Raw genomic sequence first — 19,084 nt, 5'->3', positions numbered from 1 at the left:
TTCTTGTTGTACAATTGCAGAATTCCAAGTACTGGTACAACTGAACAGTACCCAACCCTAGTTTGGCCATACTGATCAATTAACAGTATTTCTATAAACCAAAAGATTGACATCTCACCTCCAGAGTGGTCTGTCTCCACCTCGCATGTACCATGGGCTCCATTATTTAGGCCTAATCCATTTAGCCTTTTCATCACACATACAGCATCTGTTGAGATTTGCTCAGTTACAGTCAAAACTGTTGCCCCTGTGACAATCTCAGCCAGTGACTGAGGGTGTGAGACGTCTCTTGCTGATAAGTCTGTAACTTGGATCACATCTTTTTGGTTGTCAAAAACGTTGCTCTGGGTGTCCTCAATGCTAATGCCATCCTTAGAGTGACATGTGCTACAGGCAGAAGCCTCTGCCATTACAGCTGTTTCATCACCTTTCAATTTCATGTTTAGCAGAAAGGTGTTTTGTGCTGCTTGATGTGTTGGTATTGGCCAGTAGCTTCTTTGTGCATTGTTTTGCTGAACACTGTGACTGAACTCAACAGGCTCCCATACTGGCACTGAGGAGCATTCATTAAGCATTTCTTCCCCTTCTTTCAGTGTTGCCTCTCTAGATTCATAACTTTTCAGTAGATGTGGGGCCTTCTGTGGTGCTGCAATTGGCTCCTGTTGGAAGCATAGTCTATTGCCAGCCAGTGATGTGCTGCTACTGCAACTGGGTTGGTTGCCATCTGTAATCTGGCTGCTGGTGACACCAAGGACCGCCTGGGTAGCTGCCGAGATGACCTCAGTTATGAGTCCAGCTGCCAGATGTTCAAGATCCTGGTCCTCTGCACTGCTAGTGTTTTTTTGGATGTTCTCTGTGGTCAAAGACGTAGTGATTGAGTCTTGGACTGTGGACAAAGCTCTAGAAGTCTGGGTCAAGGCAGTAGGTGTGCTAGTTAGAATGTGTTCGTGGGAATCCTGCATTAAAGGTGGGGTCTCAAAATAATCAGTCTCTGATGGGATCATACTCTGAATTTTAGCTGGGGCGACAACCTTCTCATTTTGTGCATTAGTACTAATATGTTGATTTGAAACTTCACCCTCTGGATCGGGCCTTTCTGCCTTAGAAAGGTGAGCTGTTGTGGGAGACACGCAGGTAAATTTGGTAGACTTGCACTGCAAGGTGTCTTTTTTTAATGTGAACCTTGCAGCAGAGGGTTCATCTTTGATCAGATGTTCCTCCAACTGAGTCACTAAAACAAGTGGTGGGGATTTCTCTGAATTGTTATAGTCTCTCACTGACACCGGCACACTGTCTTCTTTGCCAATTGACTGTCCTGGGGGATTATGGATTTCATTTTGTCTTACCATTCCAAGGTCTGGGGTAGCTTTTTCAGTAATTTCTTGCGATAGAGGTGCCGCTTCAGTGTCCTGGACATGAATGTGGGATATATTTTCATCTTCCGTTTTCTGGTTAATGACCTTCAAATGTCTGCACATTGGAATTTCTGTGTCATTTTTGGGGGATACAGATGCTCTCTCAACCAAACCATTGCTGCCCTCTGCTGGAGATGTTTTAAGTCCAATAAGGGCTGGATCTCCATCTTGACTGTCACGGCTAATGAGACGCTCTTTCTTCCGTGAGATGTACCACCACCAGCCAATCAGTGCAAGTACTCCAGGCAGTGTATAGGGCACAACAGAGCGAAACCTCAACGGCATTTCCTCAGGACACTAGCAGCTACACCTAAAATTTAATAAAAGAGAAACACACTTAATGCAGCTTTGAGACATGTCAAATTGAATACAACTTATAACCAATATACCTTATGACTAAGCTGGAAAAATGGCATGGATTATCTGTTCATTGCAGGAGTAATTATTGTCAGAAGTAAATTGAGAAAATTTAAGATGGGCTTCAAAAGCAAGAGAAAATTTAACAGACCATACTGTCTTGAGTGGGTTATATGTCTTTGAGAGAGAGAGAGAGAGAGAGAGAGAGAGAGAGAGAGAGAGAGAGAGAGAGAGAGAGAGAGAGAGAGAGAGAGAGAGAGAGAGAGAGAGAGAGAGAGAGAGAGAGAGAGAGAGAGAGGAAAGTAACTATCAATTTTCAATATAGTTTTGATTATGCAAACTATTATTTTTTGTTCATCACAATCAAGTTAGTTATTCTACTTATTTTTGCGACTGACATAAACTGCCATCTTAGCCTGGCTCAACAGTTGACATTTTTCAGGAACCTGTCTCAAATATTTGTACCCTAAAATAAGAAATTGCCCTAAGAAGGACTCTCCAAAATACTCAAAATAAATTCCTGAAAAAAAAATAAAAAATAAAAAAAAATAAAAAACAAGAGAATTCAACCTCGCACAGTGCAGAAAGCAATGAAATAATCTCCCTCTGTTAGCTACAGGTAGGAAACCATGTAAAATCCCCCCTGCACATCTTCAACTCTTTTACATAATGGTGGCTTGTACAGTGCCCTTCATTGATTCCTGACCTCAGTTTTGAGACCCAGGTGAGCCCTCGATAGTGTATCAGTCCATTTAACAATTTAATTTGACCCTGTTCACAATTTTCACCAACATCTAATACACCAGTTTTCCACATAAACCTTTCAGGCTCACATCTCCATGTGCTGTGTCAGCCAGAAACCGGAATGCCGGAGCAATCCTTCAGATCAAGAGAAAACATCCATTATGGGAAAAGACCTGAATCCCTGGATGAAACGGAGCCCTTGCAAAAAAACAATGAAAAAGGTCCTGCTCAGTCTGTATGAGTTGCCCTTTCCACACTCCAATCTGTTTAAAGAGAAGCCTTGCCGAGTGCACTCCTAGCATCGAGTTTAGAGCACAGACATTCTCTAGCTCGGTCAACAGAGTTCTACCACAACCTATTATGAGATTTTTAGATGACAAATTTTTAGATTTCTGGGGGTCCCACTCCACACAGTTTTAAAATGCAAACCGTAAACAATAACCTCTTTTAACCCTCCTGTTATGTTCGTTTCTGAGGAACACCCTTGATGTTCCACACTTAATTATACAAAAGTGTCAGAAACCAAAAAGTCCCAAAAAACATTGTTTATATCTCATCATTAACTCCATTACTAACCATTTCTATCAATATTTAGTTCAATGATGTTCTTTACTGTTCACAGATCATGGTTCAATGAGCATAGGTCACTCATTTATTAAAAAAAGATCATGTTAAAACTTTATTTAATGTAAACTGAAAAGCACTACATATAAATTACAATAGTTTTATATGCAATTGATTTTTAAAAATGTTATTTTATATTTTGAATTTTTTTTGTTTATGGAGTGATGTTGATAAATTAAAATGAGACACCTTTTATGTTCAGTTTTTAGCTTCCATTTTGTCGCCGGGTCAAATTGACCCAAACAGTACTTTTGTAATATAAACGTAGGAGGGATTACAAATATGTGAACGGAACCATTTTTATTTTATATGTTGATTACACTAAATAAGCCAAGCAGGAGAAGTTTCAAAGTGAAAAAATACTTAAGTATTTTTTTTTAGATTGTTAACTTTAAAACGGGTCAATTTGAACCTGAACATAACAAGATGGTTAAAAGCAGAATACAGAATCAATACAGAGTATGTTTTCAAATTGTCTCTGGGCAAGACACTGAACCCCTAACAGCCGATTCACACCTTTAATCCCCACCCAATGTTCCATTCGGGAAATCAATATATCATGATCTAAAGTGTCAAAAGCTGAATGCCGGTAAACATGAGTAAGGGCAGACACCAACTGCTCCAGATTAAGAGTTAATGACTTTTAAAAACTCTTTAAACAGTGGCACTACAGGACAGCAAAAATTAATGTTCATCTCACCAGTTATTACACCCCGACCGTACTTGAGCATGATTTCTGACAGGAAATCAGAAGTTACTGATGAAGTCTTTGTTTTATTTAAGAGGCTGCTACATAATAATCCACAAAACAGGATGATGGTGACCTACTTCAAACATGCACAGCTCAAATGACGACACAGAGCGCCAACCTAACTGCTTGCAGTGGTATCTGTCCTTAAAAAAAATAAAAATAGATAAATAAATAAACCAAAAGACCCCCCCTCCATGAGTGGTAGTCCAGAAGTACAATACATAAATCCACATTAGACCAGATGACTGCAAGGAAACCTCCTTATTTCACACCAATGCACTAGGTAGGCTTTCAGCCTCACTAGCTGTCTACGACACTTCCTGTGCCATCTATGCCTTCTCTGGGATACCAAAAGAATAACAGAAGAGATGTACAGGGCCCTCTGCTAAAAACATGGGCAAGTTGCTGTTTTGCCTAATAAACTCATATTTGCACAATTTACCAAAGGACAGTCTAATATCAACAAGTGTTTGGCGATCATACACCAGAAGAGAGTCAATGCTTTAGATAATAAGTGCAACATATTTAAGTGTACTGGGGTAAGACACTAAACCCAAAAGTTGCTCCTAGTGTCTGCCACTTACCTATACACTGCTTTGGATAAAAGCATCTACTAAAGGACCAATTGCAATTGTAGGTATCTGAACATCTTGTGATTACTATGAAGTAAGCTATTTTATTATGAACATCTATCAAATCATCCCTGCACCTGTTGGTGCATCGAGTAGAGGGACATTTTCAAAATCATAATCCCAGTAACAACAAAATGGTGAGAGAAAGAAAAAAAAATACCAACAAATTGTGCTAAGCAAGATAAGGAAGATGCAGTTTCTTTTTATATTAAAAATTGTCTCTAAGTTTATGATGACAGTGTATGGTCCAACCCATTTAGATAAAATAAAATGGTTTAATAACGTACATGTATGATTCTTATAATGCAATATTCAAAAGATGCCCTAAGTTAGTAAGGCCATGAAAAAGCTTAAACAACCTCCTGTATTTGGATCAGTTGGCTTGTTAAATATATGGTGTAAAGTCATTATAGATGTTTACCACTGTAAATTTACACTACACATGATCAGGATGGTACCAGCTCTACCTCATTTTGAGTGGAATTTTGTGTTTTGTTAGGTGATCTGGGTATTGGAACTAACAATTTATAAAGCATTCGGGAACCATACACACTGCAGATCATCCATGTTTCAGAATTGTAGAATTTTGATACTTAATCAAAAAGCGAACTGAAAAATATGTGTAGGAAATATATACAAACATTTATATATACATATATTTATATATAAAAACAAATTTTTTTTGTTTTGTTTTTAATGCCTGGCTGGTGAATTTTTTTATCAACTAGTCACCGAACTGCCAATTCTGGCTAACTGGGAAATACATTCTGAGTCACTCCATTTGTGTAATTACATTTTACATGAAAGCTGGCCTTGGAAATCCCTTTGACCTTTTCTCCACTTTACATCCTACAATTGCTAGAGTAGGTTAAAAAAAATTTTTTAACTGAATCATATGCAATCAGGAAATTCTGCTGTCTGACTTTTTTTCTTCTGAATATTTTATTTGCCTGAGTTTAGTTGCACTGGAAGAGCAAGCAAGCGTTAACATTAAGCTCTAACAACATTTTATTATATTCTGTTTCTGCTAATAAGACTAATCTAATAAAACATTACTTAATATTATTATAAAACATTATTAGACCTTTATTAATAATACATTTTACTAATTTAAAAATCCCCAATTAACTATCTAAAATGTTCATTCTACAATGTACCTAGGCCACAAACTTCATTCTCCTTGGACAAGGTTAGAGTAGACGAACAAGCACTCAGACAAATGTACAATACAATCCTCCTTACAAATTATACATGTGGTCATGGTTTAGATTTAAACTGTGACCTTTGCCAGTCAGATAGCAGTGGTCAGACTAGACAGTAATACGAAGACCACAATGTGAAACAACATTTTGAAATCTAGCAGGATAATGTGCCCTTTTTTACGCATTATATGATTAGCGAGGTTGCAAAGTTATTTTTTTCATAAGACAAGCTTTAAGAACTTTCTCAGAGTCGCTTGAGTCCTCTTACCTTTCTATGTAATCAATACACCTACAAAATGTTCTCAGCTAGCCAAACACAGTCCATCTTAGAAGACAAAACAAAACAATTGGATGGTAAATTAAATAGAATTAAGAACAATTTGTAAAAAGCAATTTAGAGTGCGGTGCTAGGTGACAATGCCAAATGTATTGTACACTGATAATCCACTGACGAACATATGCCCGATAACAAGATGTACAACGTGTAAGAAACGTAGTAAGTTTGTGATATCTGGAATGAAATACGGTACCAGATGTGGCTGCATGCTTACACTGCAGCGAATGAAACTTGGCTGATTAGGAGGCCGCAGAGCATTATTATGTAATATAAAGTATAAAATCTCTAAGAACATAAAAAAAAAAATCAAAATGTAAACCCGCAAGTGCACTGCATTATGTTGGGCCCAAGGATCCCGACTGTCTGTTACAATGAACTAAACCTCGTGTTTGAGGAGACTGTTTCGTTTGTAGTTAACAATTTCTTCGACTGACCTTCGCTAGGCTATAAAATAAAGGCAATGCATAAGACAGTTTTAAACGCGACTAAATGCACAAGTGAGGTTAACAAAGCAGTTAAGCCCAAGAGTGATTCTGTCCTGGGCCTCAGACCTTGACGTTAGCTTGCTAACTGGTCTGCCGAAAAATATAGCCAAATGCACGTTTACTGTTGAGGACGTATAAGAAATTGTTGTTATCAAAGAGACACCCATTAGATACTTTTTACAACCTCCATATTAACCGCGTGAACCACAAAATGAAGGTAATTTCGTTAACACAACAAGGACAGAGGACAACTCCAGGTTAGAGAGCAGCTATGTAAATTGTTCAATGACATAGGTTTACGCCACTCATTTGGTGACACAGGCAAACTGAAGACCGTTTGCGGAGTCTGGTGGGAATTAAATAAAAGGAATTTTAACACTTTCCGTGCGTTACAGCTAGGTGAGTATGAACTCAATATGAATTCAGAATATGAGAACATGAATCGCATAGCTAAAGGATAACATGGCATTTCCCTTTACTTAATAAGTGCGCTCGCTCTTTTCAAGAGATTTTAGTTTACTTACAGTATATTAAGGTCCCCTGTCCTACAACAATGAAAGAAAATCGGAAATGTCAGTTTTCTATATGCGTCCCTGAAGAAAGTCAAGCTCTCTCCCCTCCCACGTGTTCTTCTTCTTCTTCTTCTTCGTGTTCTTATTCTTCTTCTTCCTCTTGTGGGTTTTACGGCAGTCAATACCCCTTATGTTGCATTACTGCCTCCTATTGGTCTTATATCGCCTCAAAGCAGATTTCTTAGTTCCAGTTGTTGTTTTCCTGCCTTCCCTGTCTTCTTTACACATATACTCAACCTACAGTCAACTACTTACTCATACATCCACCCCTTCTCCTACCCTGTCCACACCCACTTTTACCTGTTCAGTAGGAGTACAACGACTGTGGCGCAGGAAGGTAGAGCGGTTGTCCACCAATCTCACAGTTGTTGGTTCAATCCCCAGCTCCTCTGGTCACATATCAAAGTGTCCTTGAGCAAGACACTGAACCCCAACTTAGTTGCTCCCGGTGAGTGTTGGCCAGCTGTATAGCATCACACCATTGGTGTATGAGTGTGTGTGTGTGATTGTGAGTGTGAATGGGTAAATAAGAAGCAGTGTAAAGTGCTCTGAGTGCCAATAGGTAGAAAAGCGCTATATAAGTGCAGACCATTTACAAGAGTCTGCAGTAATCAGCCTAGGTATTTCTATCTCTTTTCAGAAACTTGTTGGCCTTATTCTCAGAAATGTTTGACTCCATTTAGAATTATTACTCCATTGTAAATTGGCTACTACTATAATGTATTTATGTTTATTTCAGGTTAGGTTTATAATCCAGGTTACTTAATAATGATTTCTTTCAAAGACCTCATTTTATGGTTTTGCTTGCCATTTTCTGTTGTATTCTTGCCATGCCCTGAATTGTTCAGGCCAAATTTATGTTTAGCTCATGTATCGGTTTCTTACTTGCCCCACTTGGATCAAACTTTGATTGTTGATCTTTTGAATACAATTAAACTTGCTCATGCTTAGGTTCCCTTCCTCTCCATGTTTATATTCAGTTTGTCCCCTTCACTTCCCTTGGTCATGGTGAGTTCCTTTAGTTTTCCCCTGCCCAGTTCAAGTTTTGTTTTTCTGCTTGGTTTTGTTTACGCTTGTTTTTGCCCTCTTTATGTGGTGTTATTTTTACCATGATTTTTACCATTTGAACCATTTGATTTCCTACACTCCCTGTTTCTGTTTGTGTTTGGGTTCACCTGTATACAAAATTGACAGGAATTTATTCTAAATACTACAAGGTATCTCTGCCCAAGCTGGATTGTTTTTAAGGTTTTAAGTGCCTACTAAATGTTAAAGTTGTTACCTGAACCCTGAAAATTCTCAGCTAGAAAATAAGACTTAAAAGCTGCTTTTGAATCTTTATGGAGACACAAAGTGTTACTTAAACAGATTTGTAAAAAGTGGTCACTAGGGACATAGAGAGATTTTTCAGAGATCTGCAGACTTAAGTGGTGGAACTACTAGGATTATTCAATTCTACATGATTTGGCCCTGGTTTTCATTCCTGTCTTCACCAGCCTCACTTCCTACTTTAGACTTTTATTTTGTAGCCCCTTTCCCACACTTCCTGTTCCATAGTTCATTCTGCCAGATTCACTCGTCATCATCAACTGATTGTTTTCAACTGTTTCTTAGTCCATTTATACCAAGCTCTCCCCACAGTCCACTGCCAGATTCTTGTTGTTTCTCCTTGTGCTTCTGCCCAGTTCCTGATTCTGCCTGATTGTATTTTTTGGACTCATTACTTTGGTCTGAGGTTTGGTTTATAGTTTGTATCTGCCTTATTGATTACTGTATACTAATGCAGTACTAGCTTTCTTGTGTGTGTATCCCTACTTTGTTTCTTTGTTTCCCTAGTTCTGATTCATGTTTATTTTTCTAGTTTCTATGATTGTATTAATGTTCTAATTCCTTAGGTCTTTAATTGTGGTTCATGCTTATTTTCAAATTCAGATCCTTTTGTTTGCCAGCTCCACCCTTGTTTAGTCCCTTAGTTTGTGTTAGATTCTTAACCCTAAACTTGTGTCCTAGTCTTTATTATTATGCAAGTTTTTGTTGTCCTCCTAACATTGAAGTAAATTTCTGTTTAAAAATTCCAAGGCTGCCAGAAACACCTCCTTTGGAATGTGGAAGTCCACTTATGAGAAGGGCAGGGTGTCAACAACCTCCAGAACTGTCCAAGTAGTAGAGGCTGTGGTTGTACTTAAGGGCTCTGAGGGTTGGTCTGAGTATTGGATAATTTCTTTTTTTGTTTTCTTAAGAACTCAAGGACAAATGGTTACGTGAGAACCCTCAATGTTAAGAAAAACAAGCTGATTATCCACCTGTGGTCTTAAACAAAAAGTCTGTAAATGCCTCTGACGGACCCATGGTGACTAATAACTTGCACATCTCTTGGTCTTAGTTTGGCCAGTTCGTACGACAAGGATTTGTGTATTAAGGACCCAAATGAGTTGATGGCGGGAGAGAAGGACAAGAAATCACACAGAGGGCAAAACAGACTAGGAAAAAACTGTGAAATGGAACTTTGTAGTGAAAACTAAAAATTAAGTAGTAATTAAGCAGGATGGGTGCCCACATACAAAAACATCCACGACTAAGCAATAAACTAAAGAGGGCACACATACAGGGATCGATCAAAACCAGTAAATAATATAACAAAATACGCTCAGGGTTGACAGAGACAAACAAAACACCAGACACAAACTGACAGAGACAAACAGAAACCAACTAACAAACTTCAGATGAAAACAAGGGAAACTAGAACTGAACAAAGGAGTGCCAGGCAGACAGTTGAACAAACAGATACACACAGAGCAGGTAAGGAAACAGAATCTCCGAAGCAAAAAAAAACCCTAAAAAGATTATGCTCACTGTCCAGAAATAGCGAAAGTGACGAACTGGCAGGGAAGAGTGGGGAAAGCTGGGTTTAAATAAGCAGAGGAACCAATGAAACTTTTCAGGACTACCAAGGTGAGTAAAGAAACCAAAAAACGCTAACAAAAAGTGATTGCCTCAAAGAAACTGTTTGCAATTTGCAATTTGAAAGACCTAAAGGACTTGTGCCAGAGGATCTGAGAGCTTGGACTGGTTTAAACACCCGGAACTGAAGTGCTTAATCAATATAAAAGCTGACAAGCAACCACAGTTTCAAAACTTGATCAATTATGTTTTGGGAGACATGTATGTTTGTTTTCCATCTTGATCACATTCTTGTTTTCTCCTTTTCTGAGACCAAGCACATCGAAAGGTTATTTGTCAAGGCTGGGAAATGCAAATTTTATGTGCCTTCAGTCTCCTTGCTGTGGATGCTGTGTGCTCTTGGCCTATTCCTGAGGCTAAAAATCAGCAACAGAAGTTCGGGGCTTTGCTAATTGCGTTAATCAAGAACTACACATCCATTGCTTCTCCCCTCCATCAGCTCACCTCTGTAAAGGCCAAGTTCATGTGGAACATTCGATCTGAGCAAGCCTTCACTCAGCTCAAGAAGAGCTTCTCCACAGCACCCATTCTGACCCTCCCAGATCATAGTAAATAATTTTTGATGGAGGTGGAAATCCAAGCCTTATTCTACTACTGACCATAAAGCACAAGTACAGTCAGCTCCAATATGCTCAAAGTCAACGATCAATTGGTCATTTTTGGAAATCTGTGATGGAAGATTTTGGGCCTATGAATCAGTGGCATGCCTGGAGAAAGAAAAATTAAGCATATGCTGAAAAGAGAACCCTGCGTACAGCCAAGCATAATGGTGGCTCTGTCATGCTTTGAGGCTGCTTTGCTACCTCTTGCACCTGCAATGTGTGGAACGCAAGATTGATTCATTCAAGTATCAGGACATCAGAAAAACGTCCTGCCCTCTGTGTGGAAGCTGACACTTGGGCATCATTCCAATAGGTCAATAATCACAAGCATACCTAAAAATTCACAATAGCTTGGTTACAGAAAAAGTCCTGGAAGATTCTAGAGTTGCCATCAGTCACCTGACTCGAACTCAATCCCTGGTGGGACTTGCAGTTGACCGTTGAAGCATCCAACCCAAGAACTAGGGGCCATTGCCTGTGCAGAACAGGCTAGGATAACTCAGAAATGCAGCCAGAATCAGGTGTCTAGTTATGCATCTGGTTTGCAGCAGATCAGTGTTGTTCTACTACCTGCTGAACGTTTTTCGTGAAGAGGTGAATAATTTTGAGACTGCAGTAGTTAAGTTGGATTTTGTGTTGACTGTGGAAAAACCCATTGTTAGTTGTGTTGAGGTATTTAAATTGTTCTTGATGGATTAATTTATTGCAAGTTTGTAACTTATTCCAATACACCAAATTTTCAATGGGGATTGAAAGTTTTTGAGTGCAACCTCATAATGTCAGGACTACAATAGCACACGACTGAGATGACTAGCAGACAGCAAACTTTTATTTTGGCTGTTGCAAGTCCTAATAAATTTACATGGAAAAACAATATTTGAGACAAAAAATATTTAGGTTTGTCTTTCTTGCCAAAAAAGATTCACTAAACTTAAAAAACATTATTTTGTCAAAAAACTTTATTTAAATTATGCACACACACACAGACAGATTTTAGAAAAAGAGAAATACTGCATACATTCATATATATCTGATATTTGTACCCCTTCATAATGCATTTAGGACTGAAGCATGAAAATGAGGTTTCCCAATCACAATTCCAGGTGTAAAAACATAATGCAATGTAAACTCCTGTGAAGTTTGTTCATAACTATCCACTGCAGGTCATTCAGAAGACACCCTCTATTTCTTAGCAGAAACCTACAGCATTGGGAATAGCCAGAACACATAAACTGCACTATATGAAAGGAAACCTTTGGCATTAGCACTATGAGGAGGTATTGCCAATGACTAGCAGCTGCTTTGTATGCACCAGAAACACTAAAGCCAGAATTATACTTTTCCTTTCTGCACATACACAAAGGTATGTGGGTAACATTTGAAGGTGTTTGCATGTTTCTCTTATACTTGCACAACGGACGTAGATACCCACAATGGTTGGGTGTCACATTAAGCGAACCAGTTTTTACTGAAAAGGTAGAATTAAACAGAAATTGTAAAGTAAGCCCAGCGTAAACAAATTACTACACCAATTACTAACTGTTAAATGGGGAGGAGAGCTAAACAACCAAGTTCTTTATATGTTCCAACCTCATCTGCTAACCGCTCCTCTTGCTGCTCTGTTTCTGTTTCTTAATTTTTAGAGCTGTTTTAATTTCTTTTCTGTTTCGACTCCATGACGTTAATTCATAGATGTGCTTTTCTCTACAACGTGTTGTTCAGATATAGTGGGTGTGCACATCTCAGGATCCTGACTGAGCCTCTGCATAAGTCCCTGCATAGCGTCCTTCTCTGCAAAGGATGTCTGTTCAGCTCTGGTGCATCCTATCAAACCAAAAAACTTCTTTCATGTTGTCATTATGGGGTATTGTTTGTAGAACCTTGAGGAAAAAATTAATTTAATCAATTTTGAAATATGGCCGTAACATATCAAAATGTGGAAAAAGTTAAGCGCTGGGAATACTGTAAAAGGCTGGCAGGTGGCTGGTTGCTTGTCAATACTTTCAGAGTTGCTGGAATTGTGGCATACAGCAAAACTATGACTAGGTGCAGTTAAGCTGCCACAGTCTAGAAATGACCTGTACAAAATTATAATACAATTTAAATTTCCTGTATAAATTTTCACATTTAAAAGGAAAGTACAGAATACAAAATATAGATGGTTCACAGAAAATGAATGATGAAAACAAATAAAAGAAAAGCTTAAAAATCTGATATGCTTCAAGACATGATACAATTTATATATACATAAATATATGGAAGTCTGTATACAAGTTCAAAATACGGTACTTTACTGGCAGAGGTGCTTTGTCTTAGTGGGAAATCATCGTACACTGGTCTCAAGGATTTGAACTGCCCTGGGCCGATCATGCTTACATTGCACACAATTGCATCATTTAACACACATTTTTGTATATAACCCATTGACACTAGGTACACCTAATGAAAACTAAATACAGTCTGGTATGGCAGTCCTGCAATACATTTTAATGATGGTTATAATACCTTGATGTGTTATTAAAAATTATTTTAGAGGCATTGATTTATTGAAGTGCCAAGTGAATGGTGTTCACCAGTCTAATACCTTTTAGTTAGACTGTGGATGAGTGCACCTGCAATGTGTCAGAGTTGGATCAAAAACCGATGACTGTTTGCCAAAAAATAACTATATAGACTGTGCTGTATTAATAATTGAAAAATACTAGTGCTTACCCGCATAGAATATGTTTGGGCTTTAGTAACAGGTGCCATGTTGGTGTAGAAAAGTTTTCAGATAAATGTCTGGGTTTGTTTTGCTTTTTGCCTTAGATGACCCACAAACAGAAAATCTGATTTTAAGACAAAGCACAACTGCAAAATTTCTCACATTAAGTGCAACAGGCATTTCAAGTCAGAGACAAATATTAAGAGTTTAGTGAACCTGGCAGAGATGAATATTCACACATATATGGTGGAGGGGACAAAAATAACTTGACTTTACAGGTATGGATAGTAAGCCGGGCCCAGCACACTCATTTGATTTACAAAAATATATATGTACAAAACATCATAATATCTAAGCGAATGTGGTGTGGGTTAGATATTGGGTCTCTTGGGATTGATAAAAATATAAACTTTTTCTAATATCCTGATTCATTTGCTCAAAGTTCAGTATATATTTGTTTAAACCTTTTAATAAAAAGGCCGCTTTCCAGCAGGCTGCTTCTGATGCATTTGCAGTTGTGTCAGCTGGTGCTGTGGTAATAGGTGGGCGCATTAGATGACTTTGTACGTCAGATAGTCGCAGAGTGGAGTGGGAATGGCTAGGGCCTCTACCTGCTGGCTAATCATCACCCGACGGAGTGCCATCCTGCACAAGTGCTGCAGACTAGCAATGCTTCGAGGACACTCCCAGAAGTGCACGCTACCATCACGAGTTCTAGAAAAAATATTATTGGCAAATTAAACGAAAGAGATACCTACAACACTGAACTAACACTAACACAGTGATTTCAGAGGAAAAACATTTAAAAATAAAAAAGTAAAAAAGTTAAAACAATGTCTTAACATATTAGTGTCTCACCCAGCAGCAAGTATATTTCCTTCCGCAGAGAAGGCACAGCAGAGACCATTAGAGAGAGAGGCAATTGCTTGAGGAGCCCTTTCCTCTATGCTCCAAAAACGAACCAATCTGAGAAGAGACAGAAAGAAAGGAAGTTGGCAAAAAATTGTACACACTGTTTATTCAAGAAAGTATTTTGGACCTCTACTTTTTTAGTGTTGCAGCCTGATACTAAAATTTAAAATAGTTTTTTGTCATTTACCTACACTCCATACACCATTATGACAAAGTGAAAACTAAATTTTAGAAATGTTTGTAAATTCAGTAAAGAATTAAAACTAATACCACATGTACTTAAGTATTCAGACCCTTTACTCAGTACTTTGTTTAAGCACCTTTGGCAGCACCTTTTGCAGCAATTAAAGCCTCCAAATCCTGGGTATGATGCAACAAGCTTTGCATACCTGCACTGGTGGATTTTCAAAACCTCTAAAGGACCATGGGGACCATTTTCAGGTCTGTCCTGAGATGTTTAATAGTAATCAAGTGAAGGATGTGGCTGGGTCATTCTAGGACATTTATAGAGTTGTCCCTAAGCCACTCATGTATTGTTTTGGCTGTATGCTTAGGATTGTTGGCATGTTGAAAGGTGAACCAGTCAGGTCCTAAGCACTTTGGAACAGGTTTTTATTGAGGATCTCTCTGTACTTTACTCCATTCAGCTTTTCCTTAACACTGATCAGTCTCCCGGTCCCCGCTACTGAAAAACATCCCCTCAGCCACCATGCATCACTGTTGGGATGGTAATGGGCAGATGATAAGCAGTGCCTGGTATCCTCCAGACATAACATTTGAGGCCAAAGTTCAATCTTGGATTCATCAGACCAGAGAATCTTGTTCCTTATAGTCTGAGAGTCCTTCGTGTGCCTTTTGCAAACTCCAAGTAGGCATCATATGTTTTGGACTGAGGTGAGGTTTCCCCTCCATCAGCTCTGGCATAAAGCATAAAGCCCCATAAAGCCCAGAGCAGCGGAGGATGCAGTGATGGTTGTCCTTCTGGAACTTTGTCCCATCTCCACAAAGGATATATGGAGCTCAGTGACCATCGGGTTCTTAATCACCTCTCCTGCTAAGGCCCTTCTCCCTTAATTGCTCAGTCTGGCCATGCAATGGCTCTCGGTAGATGCCTGGCTGGGCAAAACGTCTTCATACAAACAAACTCTCAAAATTTTGGAAGCCACTGTGCTCTTTTTGTAGCCTTCCCTAGATCCTGTGCCTTGCAGTGTCGTTTACCTCATCGCTTTTGCTGTGATAAATTATACTTTTCAAAATCATGTCCATCAATTTTATTTACCATTTAACATTCTGTTTTCACTTTGTTATTATGGGGTAGAGAGTGTACATTAATGAAGAGTGTAGATGTATGTTACAGCAGCTCCCATTTATGTTTAAATTTGAACTTGTCTGGAATGTCTGTGAACTGTGTTCACAGCCATGGCAGTAGCACTTTAGATTACAGCCAGCAACTTACAGCGTAAGTACAGTTAATTTACTGTGTACCTATTAGTAACAATGGTGTACCTCTACAGTACCTACGGACACATATTTGTTCTTACTTGATAACAATAAGCAAACCTTGGGGAATAACAGGGTAACAAGATTAAAATATTAAAAATACCTATAGTGCAAGTATTAAGTAAGGGGATACTATAAATGTGAATACTTAGAGTGTAACTATGATGTATCTACAGATAAAAAGAGGGTAAGAGGCTTAACTTTAAATTACAGCCATCATTTGTTGTACTTATGGTGTCACTACTGATCTAACTACAGATAAAGAGGGTGAGAGGCTCCACTTGAAATTACATCCCTCATTTGTTATACCTAGCATATAACAACAGGTAACAAAGGGGTTTAGATATATTCATTTTAGAAAAAAGAGGCAACACCTATAATGTGATTTTTCATTATTTATAAATAAGTTGTTTGGAATACAAAATTTCAACTGATATAAATTGTTTTCAAGACAATAAAAATAAAAGCACGATTGCTATTTATTTCCTCAAAAATGTATATAAGCCTAAACCTTTGATACCTAACAAATGAGGGCTGGAATTTAAAGTAAGGCCTCTTTTCTTCTTATCTGTAGTTATAACGTAAGTACAAGGAAGTGAAGCCCCTTAGCCTCTTGTGATCTGTAGGTAGACAGTACATGCTTATATGTATTCACACATATGTAATTATTTAAAAAGTACCTACAAAATACTTACACTGTAGGTATTTTTATCACTCTGCAGTATCCTAACACTAATCACTGCTCCAGCTGGCAGATCATTACATTATTGTAACAGCCTTCTGAGGAGGTTGTTTAAGGGCAATAACAAGGCAAGCTATATTTATCTATGGAACTAGATGAAAATAATCAGTTAATCAAGCTTCAAGTATGCCTAGAAGACATAAAGGCCTGGATGTCCTACAATTTCTAAACTCAGACAAAACTGAAGTCATAGTATTTGGGCCCAAAAATCTCAGAGATATGATGTCCAACCATATCGTTACTCTAGATGGCATAAGTCTGGCCTCCAGTACTACTGCAAGAAACCTTGGAGTTATTTTTGACCAGGATTTGTCCTTTACCTCACATATAAAACAAATCTCTAGAACAGTCTTCTTCCACCTACAGAACTTTGCCAAAATTAGGAGCATCCTGTCTCAAAGTGATGCCGAAAAATTGGACCATGCATACGTTACATCTAGGTTAGACTACTGTAATTCCCTACTTTCAGGATGCCCCAGTAACTCCCTAAACTCCTGCAATTAATCCAAAATGCTGCAGCAAGAGTGCTGACTGGAACTAGCAAGAGAGATAGTATTTCACTTTCACTAGTTTCTCTCCATTGGCTTCTCATTAAATCTACAATAGAATTTAAATCCCTGCTTCTTACATATAAACCTCTGAATGGTCAGGTTCTATCATATATAGAAGACCTCATAGTTCCATATCATCCCAGTAGACCACTTTGATCTCAGAATGCAGGCCTGGTTCCCAGAATTTCCAAAGGTAGAATGGGAGGTAGAGCCTTTAGCTATCAAGCTCCTCTCCTGTGGAACCAGCTCCCAGTTCAGATTCGGGAAGCAGACACGCTCTCTACTTAAGTCTAGTCTTAAAACCTTCCTGTTTAATAAAGCCTATAGTTAGTTATAGTTATGCTGCTATAGGCTTAGACTGCTGGGGGACCCAACCCCGCGATGCACTGAGCTCCTTTACTCCTCTTGACCCTCTCTCCTCTCACCCACAATTTTCAACACTGTAAGTCATTTACTCTGTGTGTTTTCTCCCGTAGTTGTCTTTGTCCTTCTCTGTCTCCCTCTCTCTGTCCCTTTCTCCAGGTGTCCCCAGCTTTGAAGCTGTGTGTCTACCAGCATGCAGGCACTGGTCCTACCAACCTGCCCGATGTTTTGTTGTTGCTTCTTGTTGCTCTTTTCTTTTCTCTCTTAACTTTGCACTCACCCCTACCGGTCAAGGAAGATGGCTATTCACCCTGAGCCTGGTTCTGCTGGAGGTTTCTTCCGTTAAAGGGAGTTTTTTCTGTCCACTGTTGCCTATGGCTTGCTCCAGGGGGAATTGTTGGGTTCTCTCTGCACATCTTTATAATCTTGACTTTATTCTGTAAAGTGCCCTGAGATGACTATGTTGTGAAAAGGCGCTATATAAATAAAGTTGTATTGAATTGAATTGAATTCTGCATTGAATACCTTTCACAATCTGGATAGATCCACATGCAAATCAGGCAGCAGTTTTAGGCTGCTACATCTGCATATACAGTAGGCTGTGTCCAGTTGTAGCACTGATATTGGAGAAGCTAGATTTTTTGTTTAAGTTGTCCTGCAGAAATACATTGGTTTGGTGACTTTCTGTAAATCATTTTACATGCAGAGACCCCCAGAAATAGACCAAAGGCAGTGAAGACAGCAAAACGGTTGTTCGTAGAAGATTGTAAACTTCACCTATGAAAACTCAACACCAACACCCACTAGTAACCAAAAACACAAACTGGAAAAAGTATTTTATGTTAATTTAAAAAAAGGTAATTTAATGTCTTACCTGTCATCAGTAATGCTGGCAAGGTGGCGGCCATCTGGACAGAAACTTACAGCACGAACCCAGCGGTCATTTGCCCCTCCAGCAAAAATGGGTGATGGAGGTGGAAAGAGATGACTGGAAAAGATTGCACAATCAATATTAGATCTTTTTAGTCTCAACATTCATTGTAAAAGGCCAAAAAGGCCTTAATTTGCTCTACATTTGACATAAGAAAGATGCACAGTTGCCTTCTCTTGAAAATAAAAAGCTGTATGATAAACAATACGTACATTTGCTCTATAGAGAATGTGAAGTTCATTCCTTTTAAACTAGTGGTGGTAGGGGGATGTGCACACTCTTATAAGGTATGATGTCTATTTACCTGTGCATGCTACAGTGACTAGAATAGGTTATCTGAATCTTTTTTGATAGCTAAAAAGTTGTTTAATTAAAACAAAAAATAAAAATAATAAATAAAAAGAAGAGGTGAGAAAAAAAGGACCCTATCTAAGAAAATAAACAAAAACAAACAAACAAAAATGTACATGTTTATGTGTACGTTTTCCAGTGGTCTGTTGCAAGATCTGCTCATTTGTGATGGTAACAAGAAGTAGTCAGATCTGACTGGACTGTAGACAACATAGAAGAAGTTTAGGACATCTACAAGTACCTTGGGATCCGACAGGCAGACGGAAACCATAAAGAGACCTTAAGAAAAGCAGCATCTGCCAAATACCTACAAAGAGTAAGCGAAGTCCTGACAAGTCAGCTGAATAG

At 38.6% G+C, this 19,084-nt stretch overlaps 2 protein-coding genes across 3 annotated transcripts in view; both read right to left on the bottom strand.

Moving 5' to 3' along the window:
• akap1b (A kinase (PRKA) anchor protein 1b) overlaps positions 1-7,225 on the bottom strand; it is a 33,892-nt gene extending 26,667 nt beyond the window's left edge. Inside the window, exons 1-2 of one of the 2 annotated variants that reach the window (XM_067507385.1) lie at positions 7,072-7,225; positions 119-1,725 (exon numbers count right to left, since the gene is read on the bottom strand). In XM_067507385.1, coding sequence (XP_067363486.1) covers positions 119-1,700 — 1,582 coding nt within the window. In that variant the 5' untranslated portion in view covers positions 1,701-1,725; positions 7,072-7,225. Of the gene's footprint in view, positions 1-118; positions 1,726-5,993; positions 6,051-7,071 lie in introns of those variants that run through there. The other variant, XM_067507386.1, reaches the window with a different exon arrangement.
• A 4,398-nt stretch (positions 7,226-11,623) lies between these two features.
• Positions 11,624-19,084, bottom strand: part of wsb1 (WD repeat and SOCS box containing 1) — a 28,849-nt gene continuing 21,388 nt past the window's right edge. Inside the window, exons 7-9 of the mRNA XM_067506535.1 lie at positions 18,329-18,442; positions 14,245-14,352; positions 11,624-14,100 (exon numbers count right to left, since the gene is read on the bottom strand). Of these exons, the coding sequence (XP_067362636.1) occupies positions 13,938-14,100; positions 14,245-14,352; positions 18,329-18,442 (385 nt within the window). The 3' untranslated portion in view covers positions 11,624-13,937. The remainder of the gene's footprint in view (positions 14,101-14,244; positions 14,353-18,328; positions 18,443-19,084) is intronic.

The sequence above is a fragment of the Channa argus genome, chromosome 6, assembly GCF_033026475.1.
Source record: "Channa argus isolate prfri chromosome 6, Channa argus male v1.0, whole genome shotgun sequence".
In the NCBI taxonomy this organism is placed as follows: domain Eukaryota; kingdom Metazoa; phylum Chordata; class Actinopteri; order Anabantiformes; family Channidae; genus Channa; species Channa argus.
Note: the sequence above shows the minus strand (reverse complement) of the source record. Positions and strands in the feature narration are given on the sequence as shown.